We start from the raw sequence: 26,344 nt of genomic DNA, 5'->3' as shown, positions 1-26,344 counted from the left end.
AAACTCAAAACCTATGGTTTAAAAGGAGAAGTTTACTTGGCGTCAAGGTTATTGGCTGGCTCCAAAGAAGGAATGGAGTGACAAAATGATCTGGTGAAAACAAAAACAAAAACAAAAACAAAACAAAACAAAAAAACCTCTTCATGTCATGGTCGTTAGAAGCAGGTTCTCTTTCCTGGGTTGTGCATTTCCTTCCACCCTGACCCAACTCTTCCTAGGAGATCACACTCTGATCAAGTCAGCTACAGGTGTGTAAGATGCAGCCTTCTGTAATCCCTCTGAACATTTGAGCTCTCTGAGGGCCATTCTGGATTTAAATTATGATAGCTCCTCTAATGTTAGCACCCTGGGAGGCTAAGGCAGAAGGATAGTAAATTCAAGGCCAGCCTGGTCAGTTTAGGATGATGTCATTAAAAACAAAACAAAACAAACAAACAAAAAAAAAAAAAAAACAAGGAACTACAAATGAGGTACATAGTTAAGATCTGAGGTTCAGCCTCTAATAGAGAAAAGAAAATCCTCCACACTGCGAATTGGATGTTGTTACTTGCTGCCCACAGCCTCCAATAAAATTCAAATGAATGTAAAATAGTATCAGAGGTCCTGATGGGAAATATTTTAAATAAGCTATAATGGGGTTTTGTTTACCTTGTTTCTTTGATTCTATAATTTATATTTTTCTTTAAAGATAAATTATAAAATAGAAGTCTCATAACCTCTCTACTAAAATAATGATGAACAATATATTGGTGCATATCTTTTTACATTCTTTCTCGATAAATATATGCTTTAATAAATAATATACAAAATTTTTGTTTTCTTTCACAATATCTTAAATATCAAAATATCTTAAATTTCTTTTCATGCTCGTAAATATTTTTCTGCAATATAATTTTCATCACTGTATAATATATCACAAAAACTTCATTTTATTTACTTAAAGCTCTTGTTTGGTAATTTATTGTGTATTGTTTATTTGTCCCTTAATTTTAATTATATGTCTTCGGTTATTTCATTGGAATACATTTCTAAAAGTAAAATTTTGCTGGGATTTAGCTCAGTGCCTGCCTGGCAAATGTGAGGTCATGATTTTGATCCTTACTACAGAAAAAAGAGTAAAATTTATATTTGAAAGAGCTTTTATATTTTGCACTTGAATATGCTTTGCAGTATATTTTTCATAAATATGAGAAATTCTTAAATGAGGTTTAGCAAATAATTAATAGGATGAATCTTTTTTTAAAAAATATGGCATGAATCCATTCACTTAGTAGAAAGGGGATGAATGACTACACCTCTCTTCTGGGGTGAGCACACGTTTTATGACCTAATCGTTCATCCATTAAAAAATAATATTGATTTCATAGAATACCAAGACCACTTTCTGATAGTATTACCACATGATACTTAAAGAAACATGTTTTGAAGCAAAAGTTAGATGATTTCAAGAAGAAAATTTTATCTAATAATATAAAAATCCTTTAATGAGTTAATAAAAGAGTGTGAGAGATTTATTTTAATAATATACTGAAGTGGCTGAGATGCAGGGAAAATTTTAAGGCCAATTAAGTCTTTATTAGATGTATGATATAAAACATTTTTTGGGGATTCTAAGACACTAATATTTTTGGAAGCAATCAGAGGGGAAATACAGAATGAAAACATCAGGGAAATGATGTACTGATGTGATTAAATTTAAGGAAGTATTTAGAGCCTTAGAATTTTGAGGAGAAGGAAACAAGTCATGTTCTTTTGATACAAGTGTAATGTGAAGTAGTAACCTCTTAGCCTCAGGGAATATGTTCCAAAGCCCCAGTGGATGCCAGAAACTCTAGATATTGCTGAGCACTATGTATGCCAAGGCATTTCTTTTACTTATACACACGTACCTATTATAATGTTTAATTTATAAATTAGATACAGTATGAGATTAATGATAGCTAATAATAAAATAAAACTAAAATGAGATACTATAATGAACTTGTTAACATCGTTGCTCTTCCACACTGGAGTCAATATTAATTAAACATTATTTAAACATAAGCAGTTTAACACTACAGGAGTCAAGTTGATAATCAAGAGGGCTTATGATGGTTACTGAGTAACTAATGGGTGGTATCCTATAACAAGTGGCTATACTGGACAAACAGAGCCTTTGTGTTCAGAATGGAATGGGACAGAATTATGTGAGATATCATGCTACTCAGAGTTGCAACACAAACTATGTCTAGAATTTTCCATTTAATATTTTGAAGCCATTGTGGAACACAGATAATTGAAACCATAGACAGCAGAAGTGTGGATAAGCAGCAGAGGACTACTGTAGATTTAAGATAAAGTAATTGCAGCTACACTTGTGCAATGACAGGACTTAACAGGAGACAACAAGGAAGAGGAATCTGAGCATCTCAGTAGCTTCTACTGAAATATTGGATTGGTGCAGACAAATGAGTTCAAATATATCGGTTTTTATTAATGCATTTTTGAAGGAGAAAAATTACAGAACAAGTTACTACGTGCATAAATATTGCATGCATGTCTGATTTCTGTATTTTGATTTTAAAAAGAATGTCGGTAGAAGAAACTCAGGTAAAATTATGGAAAATAATCATTTGGAAAGAATTTATATGAGAGGATCATCCACTTTAAAATTTAAAGCTTAAGAGGGAATAAAATCTAATTTCTTATAGTCATGAAAGATCTATAAGAACTAAACATGGGATTATTCATTCAGTTTGGAATTTGGAATGCAACTCTTCGTTTGTCAATATATTCCAGCATATTTCAGATATCTGAAATTAGGCAGTTATTTCCACATTTGCTTTGAAAAAGACAGAAAATTAAACACAAAGGTAATCGTATTCCTATTGCCTTGTTAACTTACATAATACGTTGCTTAACCTACCTATAGCAATTTAAGCTCTTGGCTAAAAATTTGCAGTCTGGGATTCATCCCAGAAACTTTCTATTTTTTTCAGTTCAAGCAGATAAATATATGAGAATGTTTCAGCCAGGGTCAAGCAGTCCTAATATTTTGCATCTCACTTTTGGTTGAAACAGAGATATCTAACTTTTTTAGTTTATTCGAAACCAAACACTACCAAAGTGAATTACCTGTACAATAAATAGCTTGTGCTTTAAGCGAGTCTGCTCCAAACCTATCAGCTACTTATTTATTTTGTAGTGATGCTTTAATCAGACAGCAATTTAATTTTATTTATATAGATACTTCACTTTTAAGTACTGTTTATAAATGTCCTGTTGTCGCACTTAGATGATACATTCTTGTACACATGTTATGGCTTATATTTCTATCTTGTATTTAAAGCAGTAAGAATTTGGTACATTTTTATTATTGTTATTTGTAGTGATAATGCTTCTTTTTCTGGTGATAACAAATAAAGGATGGGTAGCCTTCTAAGACAGAAAATAGGGTAATCCATTTTCAGTGTTAGGAAATGAAGGCAACATTTATTAACATCAACTGGAAAGTATTACAAGTATGTTACCTATATAATGTTAATCCCTTAGCCTAGAGTTTCTGAATTTTAATGGATCTATGAATAACCTAGGGATCTTGTTAAAATGCACCTTCTGACTCAGTAGGTCTGTGTTGAGACCTGAGATTCGACGTGTGTAAGAAGCCCTCAGGTGCTGTTGCTGATGTAAACAAGGTACACTGTGAGAAACAAGATTTAAACAACGCTAGCAGGTAATATATTTACGTTGCAGCGATAACAATATTAGTTTTAAATTCATCATCTTATTGGATAAGATAGATAAGATAGATTTAACATGCAAACAGATAAAACTGATAAATTGAAAAAATCATAAAATGTAAGAGCTGGGATAAATTTTTAAAAATCAAGCACTTTTGTGCTTATGTGGTTTGCAATAGTACTCTGTCATAAATGTGGTACAGGAAGGCTACTGAAGTTCAAAGCCCATAGGCCCAAAATGATGGAATTTACCAGCTCCAAACGGCAGATTTTATGCATGTTAGTGCAGGAAACAACTTCCTCAGAAAAAGCGAGTATGCAGATGCAAAGTCCAGTGAAGCCAATTATGGTACTTTTTTTAGGGTTACGACTCTGAGCATGTTTTTCTGTTGACGTTTATGTTAGAGATAGATAAATGATATATCTTTTGATTTTTATGCTAGAGATATATCATTGATGACTGTATTGAAGACTGCTTAAACCACCTCTTTTATTCAAATAAATTGAATGAGAAGAGAGGGAAAAAAAGGAAAGTAAAAAGTTGTGTCTTTAAATAGTATTCAATGAGAAACTGGTTCTCCGGAGGCAATGAGACCCTGGGTTTGTTTGTACCCTTATGTGGATAGACTGTGAAAAATGTGTATACTATGTAATAAGAAGAAATAATCTCTAGATATAGTTCAGTGGTAAAGCATGTATAAAGCCCTTCATGTGATGCCTAGGACTACTTATCCCAAAAGATCTTTACACTCACAATTTACAACATCTAGCAGGGTGGTAATATGTCCTGAGTCATATAAAAATGTGATCTACATGATTTGCTCTTTCATTTTGGTAACTGTTCTCAGAGAAATACCTAAGAACTATGGCATTTTTTTTTGCTCTGATATTAACCTATTAAACCTTTTGCTAATTTTAATGATATAATAGAGAAGACATTATTCTTGAGTATTGTGGGAAGGGAAAAGAATGAGAATGTAAAACTTTTCAAGAGTTTATCTCCATATAAACATAGATAAATTAGGAAAGAAAGAAAGAATGAGAGAAAGAGAGAAAGAAAGAATAAATGAAAGAAAGAAAGAAAGAAAGAAAGAAAGAGAGAGAGAAAGAAAGAAAAAGAAAGAAAGTCAAGTTTCTATGGAGAACTTTCCAAAGTGAATAAATGAAGTTCTGGTGTGGACTATGTTTTTTGTAATCAGAGTCTTGTCTCTACATTTGGGAAGATGAACTGTGCGTGTAGGTGAACTGTGCGTCCTCTGACATAAAGGTGTCTGGTCTTTGTCACTGTAGGTACAATCCATTCTCTGTGAGAGTCATTGATCATTTCTATGATTTAAGCAAATAATTACTTTTTATTTAGGAGCTGACTGATACATTTTCCATGTACACTAAATTTATTTTTATAACTATTTGTCAGACTGATGGAATCCCTTGAGTTATTTGGAAAATGGAAACAATTTCTGTAAAAGAAACAAAATGTAAGTCTTTTTGATAAAAACTATGTTCAACCTAAAATGCTCTTCTCTTAATTTAACCTCAGGCTTTTGCATTCTGTTTCAAAACTGACCCAAAATAATGAACTTCTTTTCATTGTGCAAATGTCACTTTAACAGTTTATCATAAAGAAAAGTCCTTCCTATATACTCAACTGTGTATTGAGAGACCAGGAGAGGGAGGAAAAATAAATCTATAATTCAATGCAATAAACACAATTTCATGCCTATTGCATAAATTTAGAATAGGCTACAAATAATCTATCACTTCTTTTTATCATATTACCGTCAGGTATCTATCAGATACTAAAATGAACTTTATTTTAAAGGCACTAGTATCTGTCTAAGTGCCTAATTATGACTATTTTATTCTACTAATTTCTATAATTTGATCCAATTGACTATTAGCTCCTATTTGAAATTTTTACTAACCTCCACTTCTGAATATTTTTTAGATATATTTGGTTTTTTTCCAATAGTATTTAATGTTAGAATTATCTTTCACAACTATTCAGTGTCTGGGACTCAGTCTCTCTCTCTTCTTCAAATACAGTGTATGGTGCTGACTGTAACAAATTATTTTTTCCTGGCTAGATTTTGTTTCTGAAATCTACTCCTTAATATCTTAATTTTTCAATTTTTACATGTCTAAAACTCAGTTTACAACCTTTTCCACCAAAGTCATACCTTCTATACTCTTTATTCATATCACTGGAATCATCAACTTTGTCATTCACACCAGAAACTTGACAACTCTCCTTAGCTCCTTCATAATTCCTCTCTCGTATTCAGTCGATGATAATTCTGTGTGTTTATATGATGATTGTCCCTCAGGTCTTCACTGCTGCTGTGGCCTCCGATGACTGTGGATCAGTGTAGACTCCCTTTACATCACTCACCACAAGGCCTGAAAATGAGACTAGAAAACTGCAGGAAGCTTTAGTATCTGTTATTTCAAAAAACACAGCCATCATGGAAATTAGACATGGCCTGCATTATGGAGAGAATCCAGTTGTTCCTAATTCATTACATAAAATGACATCAGCTCTTCAAATAGACCCTGCCAGCTGCTAAAAGCCATTACAGCTTTGTCATCTGCATTTCCCCAGAGAGAATTCCCTCCTGTTCATAGGAGAGTGTCCTACTACTCATCTAATTTACATAGCCCAGCTCCCAGGAAACAGTAGTACTTTATTCTTGGATTCTATGCATAGACTAGTGGATCAAGTCTGTAATTAAAACCATGGTCTTATTTATTTTCTGCTACGTATATTATGGCTCAAGCCTCTCTAGCACAAATTAAATAACATTTCAAAAACAATGAAGTCTGCACTCTGACGAAGGGAATGTTTTGTTTTGTAGTGTGTAGTATTTATATTGTTTGTTGACGATGACTTTTGGAAATCAACTGACTCATTTTGTAACTTAAAATTAAGACTCCCCCCCGCCTTAAGAATTGCATTTGCAAAGTGAATCCTGGCAAATGTAGGTCATGCTTCTTTAATGTGTACTGATTACAATAAGTAGTGCATCACTGTGGTACTTTGTATGCACCAGTGAATATGCTTCAGCAATTAAGTACTACAGGTCCTGTAGAATGAAATAAACATTCAGAACTTTTATACTATGCTAGGTCCAAAATAGATATTTCGCCAGTGTAGAGTAAATTTTAAATAGTAATGGTGGCAATTATTTAATGAGAAAATGTGTTTCTTTTTCTTCTATTTCAAAAATGAAAAAGAAATTGCCTAAAATGTCTGAGAATTTATTTTGATTTAGTTACTTAAATTTGTATAGCTTATTTAAATTTTAAGTCACTCCATTGTCCTTTGCTATTCAATAAAAGAAGTAATTTAATAAATTTCTATAAATTATGGGCATAATCTGCTAAACAATTTTATGTGATGTATATTGTAATCTAAATATGATAGAGGAAAGGGATACAAAGGCTAACTTTAGAAAAAAGCTTGCGGTTTGAGAAAGCAATGCTATTCCATTCATGGGAAATCTAAAATTTCTCGTGTGTGTGTGTGTGTGTGTGTGTGTGTGTGTGTGTGTGAATTTAGATATATTTATGTACAGATAGATGATATATAGATATCAACTGAATATTGCAGGAGTTTAATTTTATACTTTATTTTTTGTTCTACTATACATTTGTAATAAAAACCTTTCATTTTTCTCAAGATAATTTAAATAGAATGTAAAATTCTTTTTGCTTACATTAAATGTAAGGTTAAATTACTGTGGGATTTGTGAATGTGTTTTGCAGCTTGGATAATTTCTTATTTTATTGTTCTGACCTCTAGCTGGCAAAATCAAATAATTAATATCTGAAGAACTAAAATCTGGCCATATTTTGAGTGTGACAATTTAATGAGTAAATGATACTCTAATGTGTATGTTTCTCTAACTCTAGTCTCACTACATTTGAGCAAAGAATATATGCACAGAAAACTCCGGGGGACTCAGCCCTTTGAAGATGCTCTTCAGCTTGAAATAATTTTTCAAGTAATATAATAAGATTTGATTAATACCTTCTCTAATGAATATGCATGTTAGTAATGTCCTTATGTTTCTGTCAATGTATTTTAACCAATAATAGTATGAGTTTCTTCCAATGATACACTTGGTTACTTGAAACCTTTGGCTAGATCCCTGTTTAGAAGGCAAAGAGTTTCAATTTGACCCTTTTCTCATACCCTGAGGCAATAATATTAAAATCCCTGCTTTTTTGGTAATAGAAGAAAGAGAGAATCAGACATTAATCAGGTAATCTCTCTAATGCCTATTCCAGTAAACAGTGAGTTAAAGGTTCAAAGGAAAAGAACTTTGTTTCATGAGAACAGTTTAAAGAACCTGGTCTAGATTTGATAAAACTGACCTTAGGAAATGATGCTTAAAATGGGACAGAACATTGTAAGTGAACATTCTAGGCAAAACAAGGGGGAAATTTAAGAAGACTGAAAGGATATAGTAGTAGAGGGATATTTGGGTGTCAAATATTTCAGGTCTTTAGATTTAAGTACTAAGAACTTAAGTAAGTACTTTGATTTAACATAAAAGGCAGAGATGAACCTTAACATAAAAGAGGAGGCAAAAGGTTAAGCGATTATTGATTTGAAAATATTTCTTTGCAGAGTGACTAGGAGCAGAAGTAAAGCTATTTTAGTTGTCTCACTGAGAGATGATGGCAGATTGAGTGGGTTTATGGTGATAGATCCAGCCTCTTAGAAGGTAGACCACTAGGTCAAGGACATGAAGTAAATGTTTTTCTAGGAACCCATTAGGAAAAGAGAATGCAAGAGAGCAAGAACAGTGTAGGAAAGATGATCATTTTATTTCAACTCAGTTTGTACGCTGTATGCATATCTCTTTACATATCTTTGCAATACAATGAGCTATTGCTTATATAATCTAGATTTCATCTTTTATATACATTCTGTCCTTTTGAAAATACTTATATGCTTGTGTTATCTATATCTCATATATTGTCCTTTACTGAATATTTATTTGCCTGAAACATTTAAATAAAACATTTTCTGACTCGGTGTTATCTTATTTTCCCTTAAATAAAGAGTAGTTAAATAACAAACGTTCTTTTAGACCTAATAAAGTTAAGTTTCCTAAATTATTTGTAATGCTAAAACCAAAATTATAATTTTAGAAATTTTAAACAATGAAGAAAACATATCTAATCTATAATATTCATACATTGCATAAAAGTTCTTTTATTCTTTTTTATATTTGCCACATTATTATGAAACAAATTTTGAGAATTAGTTAATAGTTTATATTTTTCCCTAAAGTATGTATGAAACTGGGCAGTACTCCAGAATAAGATTTTTTGACATATTTCTGACATAAAATTTTCCTTTTAAAAAATTTGGGAATTTGGAAAGATGACAAATTTATTTTTAGTTCCTACATTAGAAATCAAATGATTTGAACGATATAAATTATTCCAATTCAAATTCTAACCTTATTAAGTTTTTGAGTGGCAGATTATAAAATAGGCCCAATAAAACTTCTATTGTTTGTGTTTTCATCATTGGAAATCACTGCTTTTTTTTTTGTTTGTTTGTTTGTTTGTTTGTTTTTTGTTTTGCATGACTCCTTTTTACGATGAGATTTCTCTTATTTTAGTGTTTTTATAGATTGTTTTCCTTTCCATTTATTTAAATGTTTCTAATTGTACATCAAAGTGTCTTTTGAGTCTAACAATTATAAATTCTGTGTGTGTATTCTTGTGTAAATAGTGTTTGGGTTCTTTTAAATTCCTAAAACAATAACAAGCTATCACTGTTGATACTTCTGGAAACTTTTAATCTGTTTGGTGAATAGTAATTATTTTATTTAGCTAATTTAATTCTTCCATCAACCTGTGTAATATGCATTTTTATGATCATTTAAAATTGATAAACTGACACTTAGAAAGTAAACAGTTTGTATAAAGCAACATAGAATTGCCACATAATGGAACTGGATTAAAATGTGGAATTCAGACACAAAATTTCATTTTAATTTGTCTATAAGCCTACTTGTTGACAATTTTGTTATACATAAAACAATCTATTTGACATTTATTTATTTGATTCATTAGATTTCCCTATTCTTATGTTTAGTATGTTCAGCAGAGATAAAACATTTTATTGTTATGTATGGAAAGATTGTTTTGTATAAACCTTTTATGGTACACATTTTTTGATATGTTAAACTTTATATTATCTAATAGTTCTAGATTTTCTCCTTTTCTATGACATTATGGGTTATGAAATATGAAAATTGATGCTAGAATACACTTTAAAGGAAAGCCATTTTGCCATGAAATAAATTTTGCTCCACTCTATTTAAAAAGTAAATTTAATCCTTGGGTTAGTTTACTGTGTTTTTGTTTATGTGTCTATGTGTATCCAAAAGCACCTTAAAGGTTGTGGGAAGTTTTAGTGTGAATAATCCTATCATTCAAGATTATTCCTTCACAGCGTAAGGAGATTACAAGGTCATGAAGCCAGAGTAGAATGGAGTTTCATTAATTGTCTGTAAGCCTTAAGTCCATGGCAAAATATGTCTCCTTAGTTCCATTCGCTTCCCTGTCTCTGGAATTATTACTTAACATAAAGTTGTGATGATGGTGATTTATGAAAACGATGCATACTGTAAATTTAAATGGAAGGGTAATTCCCCATAAATGAAGTGTAATATGAAAGAAGGCAAAATACAAAATCTAAACTGAAAAGTTATGGAAAGACTGGCATACAAAATAAAAGACATTTGGCAATAAACCAGCATTCATACAACTAAGAAAAGAATGCAGAATCAGAACTCTGAATTTGACCCATACCAGGATTGTTAGAATTCCAAAATCATTATAGTGCTACTCATTAAAGCAGATCACATATAAATTCACTTCACATATAAGGTTTGATGTATTTGGGACAACATATATCTAGTCATTTTAATTTCTTCTACATGCCATGACACTGAGGTAATCAGACCTTTATGTGCTACACATAACTCATCTTTTTAATCCACAAAGTGCTTTTGTTATATTAACTAAATTTTTAAGATTATTTGTATCAATGCCAGCATTGAACTATCTCTGACAAAATTAAATTACATAGATTTATTTCCCATTTTTAAGTAATTGTTTTAGAAATCTTTCAAAAGAGGCTAATACATACTTCAGATGGCAATATTTAAAGTGAATGTTAAAATCTAAAGGAAACTCCATGATATTGTTGAAATTGCATAGTACACCTCCAATTCCAACCCAAAGCACATATCTCTAACTTTTGAGAAAATTAATCCTGGATGAAGTTAACATGATTGTTTTATACATAAAGTCAGTTGGAGTTAGAGTAACATTAATTTAAGACCCTAGGCTTCCATTGAATCGAGTTATGCACCTGAAACTGTAAATTCTCATCTTCTCGTATCTCCATTGTCTCAGCAGCAGTCTGAGGGAGGACACTTACAGAAACTCAGTAGCTTAACAAATATTCATCCATATCAAGTACTTAGAAAACATTCCTGCACATTGCAAACTCTCAATAATATTGTTCTTACCATTCTCCATTATTCTTCCCTAACAATTGAAGAAAACTAATGCCACATCTAAAAGAGAGTAGCATAAAAGAAGTCATGTTTTCAAAGTTTTAGAGAGTATAGAACATTAAAATCATTTTTCTGAAACTATTTACAAAGAAGCAAAGATATATTGTTATCAAGGTAGAGCTCTGGTAAGATATTGTAGTAGATTCTGTGTTCATTGTTTCATATCAGAAGATAAGTAGTTTTTATGAAAAACACACTGGCTGTAGCAGGCCAGTCTGTGTGAGATATAAACTCATAGAATTTTGAGACCCTCTTTATGAAAGAGTGAATATTTGAGTAAGACATAGAAATTAATAACAAGAAGCTACTAAACAATTCTGAAAAGTATCACAAAATCAAAGTTTTAAACTGTGCCTGCTATCTAATAAATGTGCATGATGAAATAGCTTTTCCTTTGCTTTTGTTTCTTCTTTTCTCTCTTTTTTTCTTCTTTCTCTCCCTTAAATATCTCTCCCTCCAACTCTCTTGGTTTGTCTCTCTTCTTGGTAGTGATTTCTAAAATAACAATTTATTTTGTAATGTCATTTTTATGAAATAATGTGGAAGAAGGCTGAGGAAGTAGAGCATATATAACTTGAAGAGGCAAAAGTTTCATCACATGATATCAGCGCCCTGAGTATAAGTGAACTGATATTCAGACAGGTCACTGTATAATGCATAAAAATTAATAAACTCAAATGAAATGCATTACCAATTCAATTTCTCCTGAAGTTGCCTCTCAAAACACTTGTGACAAACTTTTCTAGAGTGATCACATTTTTAGGCCTCTGCTGGAGTATTAGAGAAGTTCCATACCAGGGAGAAGCTCAGAAATATAAACTTTCTGCTTCCTGGAATAAACTAACTGAAACTTTAAGACAGTTTGACAATCTTAAATATTCTGAACCTAGTTTATAATTTCCTAAGGCAAATGAGTGTGGGTATATTAAAAATAATCTATTTGATTTGATACTAAAAGTAGCAAGTGTTGACCAGAATATGATGAAATCAAAATACTTGTTCATAGTAAGTAGGATAAAAAATGGTGCAGTGACCTTGGTAAACCGTATGAAAATTCAACATAATATTAAATTAAAAATAACTATATGTGGTAGTTAACCTTAATGTTGTCAACTTGATTGGCTTAGAATTTGCTGAGGGATTAGTAAATCACATTTCTGGATACGTTTGGGCAGGTGATAGAGGTATCAGGTTTAAGTGTATGTGGTCCCCTGATACATTCCTTTCTGGTACTGTTCCCTTGCTCTATTTCCTGGCCGTTATGTAGTGAGATGCTTTCTTCTGGCATGTACTTTTATCCTGAAGTTTTCTCCCATTGACTGAATCCCCTGAAACTGTGTGCCAAATTTTAAACCTCTCCTTCTTTAAATTGTTTCTGTGAGCTATTGTATCTCAACAAAGAAACTAACTATTATATCATGTAATACAGTGATGCCTTTCTGAGTATATAGCCAAAATAATTTAAAGCTTTAGTTGAACAGATACTAGAACATTAATGGTCATGATAGCATTATTAATGGTAGTTGAAAGATGTAAACAATCCAAATATCCATGGTATTTGAATGATTAGCAAAATGACATATAAATAGATTTGCAATATGTAGCATTTATGTACAGTAGAGTGTTAGCTTTAAAATTAATTAATTTGATTCATTCTGCATCATGGATGAACCTTGAAAACATTATGTTAAGTGGAATATGTCATAAATAATAAATATTCTACAGTTATACTTATATGAAGTCCCTAGATTAATTGAAATTATAGATCATAAAGTATAACAGAGGTTACTAGATGTTAGCATAAAGGAAGAATAGAAAGTTATTGTTCAATGTGGAAGTTCCATTTGAGACGACAAATGAGATGGATAATGGTAACGTTTGCATAACAATGTGAAGGTACTAAATACCACTAAATTTTATATTTGTAGATGTTAGTACAATGAATTTTATGTGTATTTTTCACCACACACACACACACACACACACACCATTTTTTAAAATTTCAAATCAGGTTGTGCGATGTTCTCTTCAATAAAACTCTGGTGTTAAGGATAATAGACTATGGCATCATAAATTGTTATAGAATTAATAGAACCTAGCTTCAAATTTTAGAAACATGAATTCTCATTAGGGCAGGGTGATATTTTTTCTTAGTAACTAGTAACTTTGAAAATAGGTGTAATTATAGAATTTACCTCATTGTGGTTTTGTAAAAGTTAGAGGCCTTAAAGTGCAAAAAGTGCTTAGGACAGTTTTCAGTGTAGAGTAAGAATTTTGAGTGTATTTATTACTATTGCTGTTATTGTGTCTGTAGGTTTTTAAGCCAAACTTTGATCCTCTCAAAATGTCAACTCTCAATTATTATTTTCATCTGCATATCATTTCCCCATTTTAGTGTTTTTGATTCATACATATGTTCTCCATTCTCTTCCTGCCATCCAGTAGATTATTTTACTTTACACTCTTTTTTCACCTCATACCATTGATCTACTTTTAGTTTCTTTTTATTTACAACTTTGCCTTTCTTTGAGTCTATCATATCTTGAACTTTATCAGCCCACTGTAGCTCTGATTTTACTAGATGGTGTCTCTCTGTTTATTTTCAGTTTTAATCTCTACCTCCAATTAATGATTTCTTAACAAATTATAGTTCAAAACTTCAAGAGAGATTAAAGCACCTTAACCTTAAATAATACTCTTTGACTGTTACAGTTTGAATCTGGATTGCCCCCGCCCCCGGAAAATTTCATGCCATCTTGAGTGGTGGGCCTTTCAAAGAGGGCTGAATGTGGAGTTTGTCATTGTCAAGTGCTGGAATTGGCAGTGTGCCGTGCTGCATCTTCCCTGGGCCAGGTAGCCTGCATACAGTATAAGGGAGGAAAAGAGGCTTGTTCCTCCTTTTTGAACCCTTTTTTCTTGCTTTGTTGTCTTCTATCACCTTGAAGTATTTCCCCTGTGCTGGGGCATCCTGCTTTGTAGCCATTTAATTATGGACCAAAACCTCAACCATGTGTGAGCTAAATAAACCTTTCCTTACTTAATTTTGGGTGTTGAGTGTTTTTTTCTCAACAATCAGAGAAAAATAACCAAGACAGTAACCATTTGCTAGATAGTCTATGGATTGACTGTTTTTGAGTGGGACACCTACATATGACCTAGTCAGATTGAAAGAGGAAGAAAATGATAAATGATATCATGATACTGAGATTCCTTTCAGTATGAGCCAAGGGCATGTCATATATTTTTTAAAAGATGGTTTATAAATACAGAAGTTTCTATGGTTTATATATTTAATAAGAAACAAAGATGTATAACACATAGTCTCCTGTGTGAAGGGGCTCCAAGAGCATACATGTCTAAGTATGGTGCACTAAGATAACTATTATTTAGTTGTATGGACAAAATACTTTTAAAGCATAAAGGAGAAGGCAAAATAGTTCTCTTAGTTTTGGATATGGGATTGTTTCACAGTATATGGTGACATTTCAGAAGTTCTTAGATATAGAAATTATTTCTTTTGATGCATTAGAGTAGGGAAAGGTCCTTAACAAGGACATTAAGCCAAATTCAGTAATAACAGCAAAGTCAGAGAGATATGAAGATCCAGAATACAATCAGGGAACAGAGGTAAAGACATTATGGGTGGAATATAAGCTCTAATGAAGGAGATTATTTAGCAGGCTGACCTGTAGGTAAGGGTTGACCCACGGAGGATTTCAGTGAAAAGGGATTTGGATTTTGTCTTTTCTCAACTAAAGACTTTGTCAAAAGTTATTGGCAAGAATGATGAGGCATGATTTCTTGTGCAATAGGAAAACAATTGTGTTTAGAATAGGGAGAACATCTTGTGGAAGAAAAAACCACGTTAATGGAATAATTAAGATATAAATAAGGGCTGAATTTTAGAAACTTTTAAGTGTGAGTTAATCAAATAGGTAACGGGCAAAGTCCAAGTTCTTTCTAATGTGTTCTCATCTCAACCATAATGCAAAGAAAAAAGTGCCCCAGTAAGTAAACTAATTCATTTAAAAACTCTTTAGTTATGTTTGCAAAAGATTTAAGAATGGTCATTTTTTTTTCTCCATTTATACAGTTAAAGTACTAGAAGTGTGACATTGTGATGAAGATTTCTTCTGCCTTAAAAAGCAGTAGTGCATCTTGTGTATTTTGTCTGCTTTATATTTAGGCTAAGTGTCAGGAGAGTAAAGCAGGACAGCATGTTTTAGTGGAGTGGGGTGTTGAATCAGGTAAACTGGCTCAGCAGCACAACTGAACATGTTCTTAGAAAATATAGTCTGTCTCACCATCATGACTTCATATCCCCTCTGAGGATTCTGCACCAGCATTTAAAGGTTAGCCTGACTGTGAAGATACAGTTTCAGCATCACCACATGTGTACACAGTTGTCCGCTTGCAGGAACAATGAAACACCAGAGACCAGAGATTTTGTGGTGAACACAAAGGTACATTGTGAGTTAATAGGTTAATAAAACTCTAAAACTGAATTCAAGGAACATTGCACAGTAGCTATTTCTAAACTTGGTGTGTATTTTCCTTAAAATTTAAGATGTTCTTCTTTCATAAAAAATAAATAAAAGAGGAGAATATCAACATAATATTTTAGCCAACTAATTTCTCCCTTCACTTCCAATAGTTTCTTGAAAACCATTTAAGTAAGGTACAGTCCTTAGGTTGCTGAGTAAAGATGCCCTTTTATTTTTTGCTACTAAATTGGATGAAATCTGAATACCACTATATCCAATAAGTTATACCAGTGACTCCATTTTCCAAATTCAAAATTCCTTTTTTCAGAGCTCATTATTGGTGACTCTTTTGTAGTGCACGACTGTTTGAAAAGATTTTCATATTATGACCTTTAATATCTTAATTTCCTCTTATGATTACTTATATTTATCACATGCTCATGATCTTTTCTCTATAGGTATTTTCTTGTTTCTTCCATCTTCTACTTTTTATCTTAGATTTTCTTGTACATCTATCACCCTCTCCTCTAACTCAGTATTCTCCAGGAGGTAGAATTGGGCTCTATCTTGTTCCTATTTCTATGCACATATCATTGCTATCTCTCCCAAAGAAAATATCATGGCTATTTCTATATTTTCTCCTTGCTTTTCAGATTTCAGGTCTTTAGGACAGCACTCATTGTGAAAGGGTGTGGCCTTTTCCATGTGTATGAGGCCCCTTGATGTGGTTTTATCTTATAGCTTTACCATTGTACTTCATAGGATTTCTGAGTGTGATCCCCGGGTCAGTAGTCTAGAAATTTTTAGAAAGCCAGTTCTCAAGTCCCATCTTAGGTCAATTGAATCATAAATTCCAAGGGTGTGGCTCAGGAATCTGCTTTGATAAGGCCTCCAGTTGCTCCTAGTATGTAGCCCCATTGATCAGTTATAATTGCCTACATTTGGTCTGATTTCCATACTACACTATAAGCAGTTTTAGGACAGAAACTGTGATGGTATCTTAGTATAACTACACTGTGTCTATTTCCCTTAAGACCTGAACAAATGAAATGCAAATGAAGAATTTTTTTTAAAAAAAATACAATACGTATGTCTGTTTTATGCCTTGTATTTTGTATATAAAGCAGAGAATTACTCCCACGTCCGTCAACATTTCTTATAGGAGAGTTCACACCTAACACTTGCCATCACCTGTGTCATCCAAAACAATTTCATATGTTGCCCTCTACAACCTTGACTCTTAACTAATGGACTTGCCCTTTTTAAATGATACAGCAACTACTTTTCCCTTTACTTTTGGAAAAAAAAAAATAATCCTCTTTCTTTGAAGAGTAACTTCATTTATTCTGGCTATGCAAAACATACTAGAAAATCTGAAAAATTTATGAAAACTACTTGACTGACCAACACCCAGAGTGACAGTTCAATCATTATAGCATATTTGCGTCTTCTTTATATGTAAAAGTAACATCCTTTGAAGTATAATGTTTTATAACTTACTATTCATTTTTATTTTCTTGTCTTAAGTATTGTTTTCTGTAATTTGTTAATGGCTGCATGGTATTCCTGGTGATAATCTTTAACCTATCTACCTCCTCCTATAATTAGTTGAAAATCCTGTGAAGCCATTTTCATCACCTTTACCATTACAGTTTAGGCTCCTTCTCATTCTTACATATTTTTTCAATAGTCTTCTAAGTTTACTGAGAAATTAGTAGTTCTGAGAAAACTGTTCTAAAGTCAACATGACTCTCCAGCACCATAAATAAGGCCACAGTCCTGAGCAGGACAGTCAAGGGCTCCTGCTGGTTTCTTTCCTATACTCAGGCTCCAGGTGAAACTCTTTTATCGTTATCACATAAGTTTCTATTTTTGTACTTTCTTAAAACTCTCTCCTGCTCTGTCCCAAGACTCTCATCTATGATTTTATTAAAATTTGCTTAAATACAAGGCCTTCCTAAACTTGTAAATCTTCTTTTCTACCATCTAATATTTATTCTTCTTTTCTACCGTGTATTTTATTATTAGCTTCTCACAACCATCTCACAAACTTTACATTACCCCGGCTAGACTTGATAGTTGCCTATATCCCTGTGAGAGATAATAACTCCCGGAAGGTAATGAATTTTATTTGTGTCTTCTTCATTTCCATATTCCTAAAACCTAAGGAAAATATTTGTTAGATAAAAGATACTTAGTATATAGCTGAAATTTGGAATGAATACATGAATAAATGTGTGAAGTTTATTAGTGAAATATCTAAAGCCCTCAAATAAGTCAAAGATTTTATTTTAGTGATTTGCATATTGAGTGCATTCACTGTCTACCTAATTGCCCAATGTGAATACTGATATCCTTTGAAAATGTTACTTTTCCCTAATTTGTTTCCATAGCACAACTATTGAAAATGATCTCTCTGTTCATTATTGTCTGTTGATTATTATTTGTTCTTATGGTATTTATAATATATGAAATGAAGAAATAGTTACATGTTACCTTTTCTCATTGGGTATTATTCAAGCTCTTAAAGGCAGACACCAATTATCTTTGTATCTTCTGCAATTCTTAGGTAGTAATATTTAATAAAGTTTTAAAATTAAGTTATTGTTGAGAATAAAATTATTACCAAAAGCAAAGTGAATAGAGGCATTTTACCATTTACTTTGTGATTAAGGATTAATGTATTTAACATTTTGAAGAAATAATACCTGGCATCTCCACATCGATAATTGTTTACAAAGAATTCACTGGGTAAATATTATACATTTTTACAGATTGTTAATGCTGCACTTGCTTTGGCTGCAAGACCCAAAAGTCAAGTGGTGAAAAACACCATGGAAATGTACAAGCGCACGTGGGAGAATTATATACATGTTCTCACTGAAGCTGTGGATGACATTACAAGCATTGATGATTTCCTTGCTGTATCTGGTAAGCTTTTCTGATCTTTGAATATGTGTGTTTGTGCTAGCAATTTCTGAAAACAGTATAATAGTAAGCAAAGCTCATGTAATATAAGGAGGCTTTCCTTAAAAATGTTTTAGGAGTAAAATGTGACCATTCAGTAAAGCAATTGTGCCATCAGCAGTCTCTCCTGGAATTAAGGCCCTCACAATTTCTAACCTTTGAAATTCCACAATTACACTGTCTTGAAAGAAAATTCTACTCATTGGGAGGGCATAAGAGAAAATAGATCCTGTCTTTACTGACTTTAATAAATCAGCATTTTATTCATTACTCTATTTTCCGGTCATTTTTCCTCCACTCAGAACTATGTATCAGCGAGAAAAGTTTTCACTTATTTGAGATACAGCATGACAATTCAACTGCGAGTATAGGAATCTGATTATACTAAAGAGCCAGGGAAACAAGGGAAAATATCTAATTACATTGGTAACATTTGGGTTTCAGAATTATGCAGAGCTCACATGATGAACTTATAGAAAATTAGTCTTGAATTTCACAGGCTTGTGAAAGTATACTCATAAGGCGATAACCTCAAAAGTGTACCTTAAATTTGGATTATAGTACTGTAATAGCAATGGCATACTTTCTTATTCTCTTAAAAGATAATCCTGACCTTAAGATAAATTATGTACTTCTTTAATTTTATTATTTTTCATTTTTATGAGAAATGGATTTTCCTATGATACTATTTTTAATAAAATATTAATTTATCATACATATTTAACACAATTTTAAAAACTTTTTCTGGACACACCTGGACATAGGTCTGCAGAGGAGGGGCTGGGCAGATCTGGGGTGCCCTCACCGGCCTCTCTGCGTGTCTGGAGGACTCTGGATATCTCCGCCCAGACTGCTGGAGTTCCCCCAGGCTTCCAGGTGCAGTAAAGGGGCGAGGTGGGTTTGAGGCTTTCACATCAGCCTCCCCATTCAGGCTCCACTTGGAGACTTGCTGAGCTGCCAACTGATGGGCGGGCCCACACTATCAGCCTAGCCCAGCCTGTTTAGCTGCAGCGCCTGGCCATAGGTCTGCAGAGGAGGAGCTGGGCAGATCTGGGGTGCCCTCACCGGCCTCTCTGCGAGTCTGGAGGACTCTGGATATCTCTGCAACCAGGGAGGGTCCACAGGTTCCTGAAGCACTGCGGCCTGTGGTGAGTACCCTAACCCGGCTGCGATTGAAGAACTGTGGAGCTTCCAAGGGGCAGGTGGGCGCACAGTGTCCCTGAGGCCCAGCTTGTCTGGAACTGCAGAGTTCTGAGCAGGCAGAGGAGGGCCACTGGTTCTGTAGGCCCAATGGCTTGGGGTAGCGCGGTGCCAGAGTCTCAGTAGCTCCAAACATAGAAGGGGATTTTCAACAGATCCTGAGGAAGCTTTCAAATAACACTTGAAACACAGAAATATAGGAAAATGACAAAACGAAAGACTAAATTACAACCTCAAACCTCCAGCCCATCTCAAGAAACCCTAGGAGCGATGTATATAGAAGAAAATATATCCCATCCACCTCATATATCGGACACAATAGCCACTGAAATTGACAAGCAACTCCAGGAAGCTTTAAAGAAATTCAAACTCGAAATAATCTCCCAGATAAAAGAAGAAATGATAAAAGAAATGAAAGAGATTCTAAATATATCTAAAGAAAACACAGATAAAAAATTGGAGGAACTAAACAAAAAGATAGAATCCCTAGACGAGCAATATAAGAAACAAACAGAATACATAATGCAGATGCACAGAGATATACAGGAAATAAAAAACTCCACTGAAAGTTGTAAAAACTGCCTTAATGAAAGTGAAGATAGAATTTCAGACCTTGAAGACAGGATTGCAGCTAGTGAACAGGAAAGGAAAGATATTTTGAAAATAACAAGGAATCAGGAAACAACAATTCAACAACTGCAAGACGATGCAAAGAAGAATAACATAAGAATGATAGGGATTAATGAAAGAGAGGGAGACAACATGAAGGATGTCAGGAGGATATTTAGAGAAGTAATAGCTGAAAATTTCCCAAGCATGAGATCAGAAACTGACATCAGGATCAGTGAAGCATATAGAACTCCAAACAGTCATAACCAAAATAAAACTACACCCAGACATATAATAATCACCATCCCAGAAATCCAACACAAGAATAGATTATTAAAAGCTGTCAGAGAGAAAAGACAGATCACTTATAAAGGAAAACCTATCAGAATCACAGCAGACTTCTCAGCACAAACGATAAAGTCAAGAAGAGCATGGAGTGAAGTATTCCAGATCCTAAAGCAAAACGATTTCCAACCGAGACTGATATATCCTGCAAAACTATCATTCAAAATAGATGGTGCAATACGATACTTCCATGACAAAGAACAGCTGAAGAACTTCATGAACACCAAACCAACCCTGCAAAAAATATTGAAAGACAGTTTAGATACACAATGGAAAAAACCACTAAGCAAAGCAAATAATTAAACAGAACAGAAAGATAAAGATGCAACAGCAGAGAGATAACATTCCTACAATTAACCAGCATTTAACAGTAATAACCATGAATGTAAATGGTCTCAATGCACCAATCAAAAGAAACAGACTAGCAGAATGGATCAAGAAACAAAATCCAACCATATGCTGTTTACAGGAAACCCATCTAACCCAGAAGGATACTCACAGACTGAAAGTCAAAGGATGGAAAACAATTCTCCATGCAGCAGGAATCCAAAAAAAGGCAGGAGTAGCCATTCTGTTTGCAGACAACGTGAACTTTAAACCAACAATGACCATAAAGGACAAAGAAGGTCACTACATACTCGTAAGGGGAAAACTCCAAGAGGAAGAGATAACTATCTTAAATATATACACACCAAACTCCAGAGCACCCAGTTATATAAAACAATTATTAACAGAAATGAAAACTCAAATTATCAGTAACACAATTGTAACAGGAGACCTTAATACACCACTGACACCAAGGGACAGATCAACCAGACAGAAAATGAGCAAAGAAATAACAGAACTGAATCACACCTGTGAACAAATGGGTTTGATAGACATATACAGAATGTTCCACCCAACAACATCAGAATACACATTCTTCTCAGCAGTACATGGATCATTTTCTAAAATAGACCATATATTAGCTCACAGAACATATTTAAGCAAATGCAAAAGAGTTGAAATCATCCCTTGCATATTATCGGATCATAGCGCTCTGAAATTAGAAATTAATGACAAAGGATACTGCAAAAATTCCGCAAACACATGGAAACTAAATAACACACTCTTGAGTAATCAGTGGGTCACAGAAGAAATTAAAGAAGAAATTAAACAATACCTAAAAGAAAATGAAAATGCAGATACAACTTACCGGAATCTGTGGGATGCAATGAAAGCCGTTCTGAGAGGAAAATTTATTGCACTGAGTTCCCACATCAGGAAAACAGAACGAATACAAATAAATAACTTGATGCTACACCTCAAACAGCTAGAAAAAGAAGAGCAAGTCAAGCCCAAAGCCAAAAGAAGAGAGGAAATTATAAAAATCAGAGCAGAAATCAATGCAATAGAGACTAAGAAAACAATCCAAAGAATCAACGAATCAAAGAGTTGGTTCTTTGAAAGAATAAATAAAATCGATAAGCCCCTAGCCAACCTTATTAAAAAAAGGGAAGAAAAAGCTCAAATTCATGCAATAAGAAATGAAAAAGGAGAAATCACTACAGACCTAATAGAAATACAGAGGATCATCAACACCTATTTCGAAAACCTCTACTCTCAAATGTTTGATAACACAGAAGAAATAGACAGATTCTTAGAAGCATATGAAGTACCAAAGCTAGATCAAGAGGATGTAAAACTGTTGAATAACCCAATCTCTGCTAATGAACTTGAAAATGTAATTAAGGCCTTACCCACCAAGAAGAGCCCAGGCCCAGATGTATTCACTGCAGAATTCTACAAGAAATATAAAGAAAACCTAATGCCGACACTCCTCAAACTATTCAATGAAATTGAAAGGGAAGCAATCCTTCCTAAGTCATTCCTGGAAGCAAACATTACTCTAGTACCAAAACCTGAGAAAGACCCAACTATAAAAGAGAACTATAGACCGATCTCCCTAATGAACACAGATGCAAAAATACTCAATAAAATATTGGCAAATAGGATCCAGCAAATCATCAAGAAGATTATACACCATGACCAAGTGGGATTCATCCCAGGAATGCAAGGATGGTTCAACATACGCAAATCAATAAATGTAATCCACCATATCAATAAAGCCAAAAATAAGAATCACATGATCATCTCTATAGATGCAGAAAAAGCCTTCGATAAGGTCCAACACTTATTCATGATAAGAACTTTACAGAAAATTGGAATAAATGGTATTTACCTCAATATAATAAAGGCCATTTATGACAAACCAACAGCCAGCATCATACTAAATGGCCAAAAATTGAAAGCCTTTACTTTAAAATCGGGCACAAGACAAGGATGTCCTTTATCACCACTCCTATTTAATATAGTACTGGAAGTACTAGCCAGAGCAATTAGGCAAGAAAGAGAAATAAAAGGGGTAAAGATAGGAAAAGAAGAAGTTAAATTATCATTGTTTGCAGATGACATGATACTCTACATAGAAGACCCCCTAAACTCCATTGAAATACTCTTAGATACAATAAATAAATTCAGTAATGTGGCTGGATACAAAATCAATACTCAGAAATCAATAGCATTCCTATACACGAACAACAAAATTACAGAGAGGGAAATAAGAGAAACTGGACTATTCACATTAGCAAGCAAAAAAATGAAATATTTAGGAATTACTCTTACGAAAGAAGTGAAAGACTTATACAGTGAAAATTATAATACACTGAAAAATGAAATTGAAGATGATCTCAGAAAATGGAAAGACATCCCTTGCTCATGGATAGGAAGAACAAACATTGTGAAAATGGCCATTCTCCCAAAACTGTTATACAGATTCAATGCAATCCCAATAGAAATTCCATCAATATACCTTATAGATCTAGAGAAATCACTCCTAAATTTCATCTGGAACCAGAAGAGACCTAGAATCGCAAAGGCAATTCTAAGCAGCAAAGACAAAGCAGGAGGCATCACAATCCCTGACTTGAAGTTATACTACAAAGCAACAGTAGTAAAATCAACATGGTATTGGAATCAAAACAGAGCCGAAGATCAGTGGAATAGATTAGAAGATACAACCACAACTACGAACACACTCAACCACCTTATCTTTGATAAAGGAGCCAAGCAGGTTCACTGGAAGAACGACAGTCTCTTTAATAAATGGTGCTGGAAAAACTGGCTCTCCATTTGCCGAAAACTAAAGCTAGACCCATGTCTATCACCATGTACTAAATTAAAATCTAAATGGGTCAAAGATCTGAATATTAAAACAGAAACACTAAATCTATTGGAAGACAAATTAGGTAGAAACCTTGGAGACATAGGAGTAGGTAAAGAATTCATGAACAGGACTCAAACCGCACGGGAAATACTTCCCAGAATCAATAACTGGGACCACTTCTTATTAAAAAGTTTCTGCATGTCAAAAGAAATCTGCAGCATAGTGAAAAGAAAACCCACAAACTGGGAAAAGATTTTAGTGAACTCTCTCTCAGACAAGGGCCTCTTGTCTAAAACATATAAAGAATTAAAGAAACTCAGACCCCCAAAATTCAAAGATCCAATCCAAAAATGGGCATCTGAGATGAATACGCAATTCTCAGATGAAGAAATGCAAATGGCAAATAAATACATGAAAAAATGCTCATCATCATTGGTCATTAGAGAAATGCAAATTAAAACCACACTGAGATACCATCTCACTCCTGAAAGAATGGCCAGGATCAAGAAAACCGACAACAAATGCTGGAGAGGCTGTGGGGAAAAAGGGACTCTCCTGCACTGCTGGTGGGAGTGTAGACTGGTACAGCCTTTGTGGAGATCTGTCTGGAGATTTCTCAAAAAGTTGGGATTGGAAATCCCATTTATTCCAGCTATTCCACTTCTAGGCATATTCCCAGAAGAACTGAAAGCATCATACCACAGTGATATATGTGCACCTATGTTTATAGCAGCACAATTTGTAATCGCCAGATCTTGGAAACAACCCAAGTGTCCATCAACTGAGGAATGGATAAAAAAGTTGTGGTATTTCTATACAATGGAGTATTATTCAGCTATAAAGAAGGATCACATTGAGATATTTATCAATAAATGGGCGCGGCTTGAGACCATACTCATAAGTGAAATAAATCAATCTCGCATGTGTGAATCCCGAATAGTTTCCCTAATGTAAGTAATGATTCAAATATATAAAAATATGTGGTAATCATGATTCCCCATTAGGTGGCCTTGGAGCCTTATAAAGTTTTCACTCATTAATTAGAAAGGCTTTATTCTGGGCTTCTTGATTTGAAAATATTTGAAGCTAGAGTATATGAAGTTTTGTCCAAATATTTCAAGAAAAAAGACACTATGGTAACTACTATTAAGTCAGGTTATATGGTGGTGAAGTACTAGGTTGTTGAAACAGTCATGCTGTGACCTCTATTGTTATATTGTTATGTCCTGTTTTATCTCAATCTCCCCCTTATTGTTTTAAAAAAATTATTTAGTCATTTCTTATGTTTGTCTTAATTAAAGAAAAAATTCAAAAAATTAGGATATATAAATAATAACTCTTTTTGATTTCCTATTAACTTGTTTTGAAGTCCTGTAGTACTCCCACGATCTTGTTTTGACTGATTAGACTCTGTTCCATTCTATATGGTAGTATCAAGTTTGAAGACATAGGCAACTACTTTGAAGACAATAAGATTCACTAAGATACCCATTCTGGTTTGACTATAGTCTTCTTTGGAAGTCCTGTAATGTTTACAATGCCTAAGTTTTATTGGTCTTGTTCTCTACTGTTTTGTCCAACTTTATAATATCTAATGAGATAGACAACTGTTTTTAAGGAAACAAGGGACAACGTTGATAACCATTGTTGATAAACTTGTACTCTGTGCTACACCATGTGCTATGTCTATCCTTGGTATTGACTGACAGCTTTGTTTTGCCATATTTGACTGTATTCTTCCCCCCCCCCCAAAGTAATAAGCACTAAGGAGTAATGAAATCCAAAGTGTGTGAATTTTGTTGTAAAAAAGAGAGGGGAAGAAAAAAAAATAGAGCTCTAACGGATATAACAGCAAGTGTGTTTAGGGGTGTTAAATAGCTGACTGTATCAATGTTTGTGGATCATTGAACACAGCTGTTTGCAGTCTACCTGTTTGAATGTCCACCTTGTATTCTTTGATACTGTGATTTGAGGAACTATTTTCAAGATGATAATATGTAATATACTAACAGGTGATTTCTTACTGTTATGTTTTTTTTTTGTTTGTTTGTTTGTTTGCTTTGTTTTGGTTTTTTTTTTTTTTTTTTTTTTTTTTGTAGTTCTGTATTACGTGTACCCTTACACCGCTTTGGTTTGTTTTGTGTTTTTCTCTTTTTCCTCTTAAATAAAAAAAAAAAAACTTTTTCTGATGTACTTCAATCTAAT

At 33.5% G+C, this 26,344-nt stretch overlaps 1 protein-coding gene across 8 annotated transcripts in view; it reads left to right on the top strand.

Moving 5' to 3' along the window:
• Ctnna3 (catenin alpha 3) overlaps positions 1-26,344 on the top strand; it is a 1,637,747-nt gene that overhangs the window by 1,115,763 nt on the left and 495,640 nt on the right. For all 8 annotated transcript variants that reach the window (XM_063239556.1, XM_063239557.1, XM_063239560.1 and 5 more), the window contains one exon: positions 18,588-18,744. In XM_063239556.1, coding sequence (XP_063095626.1) covers positions 18,588-18,744 — 157 coding nt within the window. The remainder of the gene's footprint in view (positions 1-18,587; positions 18,745-26,344) is intronic.

The sequence above is a fragment of the Cavia porcellus genome, unplaced genomic scaffold (genome assembly GCF_034190915.1).
Source record: "Cavia porcellus strain 051 isolate PalLab524CR breed Dunkin Hartley unplaced genomic scaffold, mCavPor4.1 scaffold_28, whole genome shotgun sequence".
NCBI lineage: Eukaryota > Metazoa > Chordata > Mammalia > Rodentia > Caviidae > Cavia > Cavia porcellus.
This window is presented reverse-complemented; position numbering and strand designations above follow the sequence as displayed.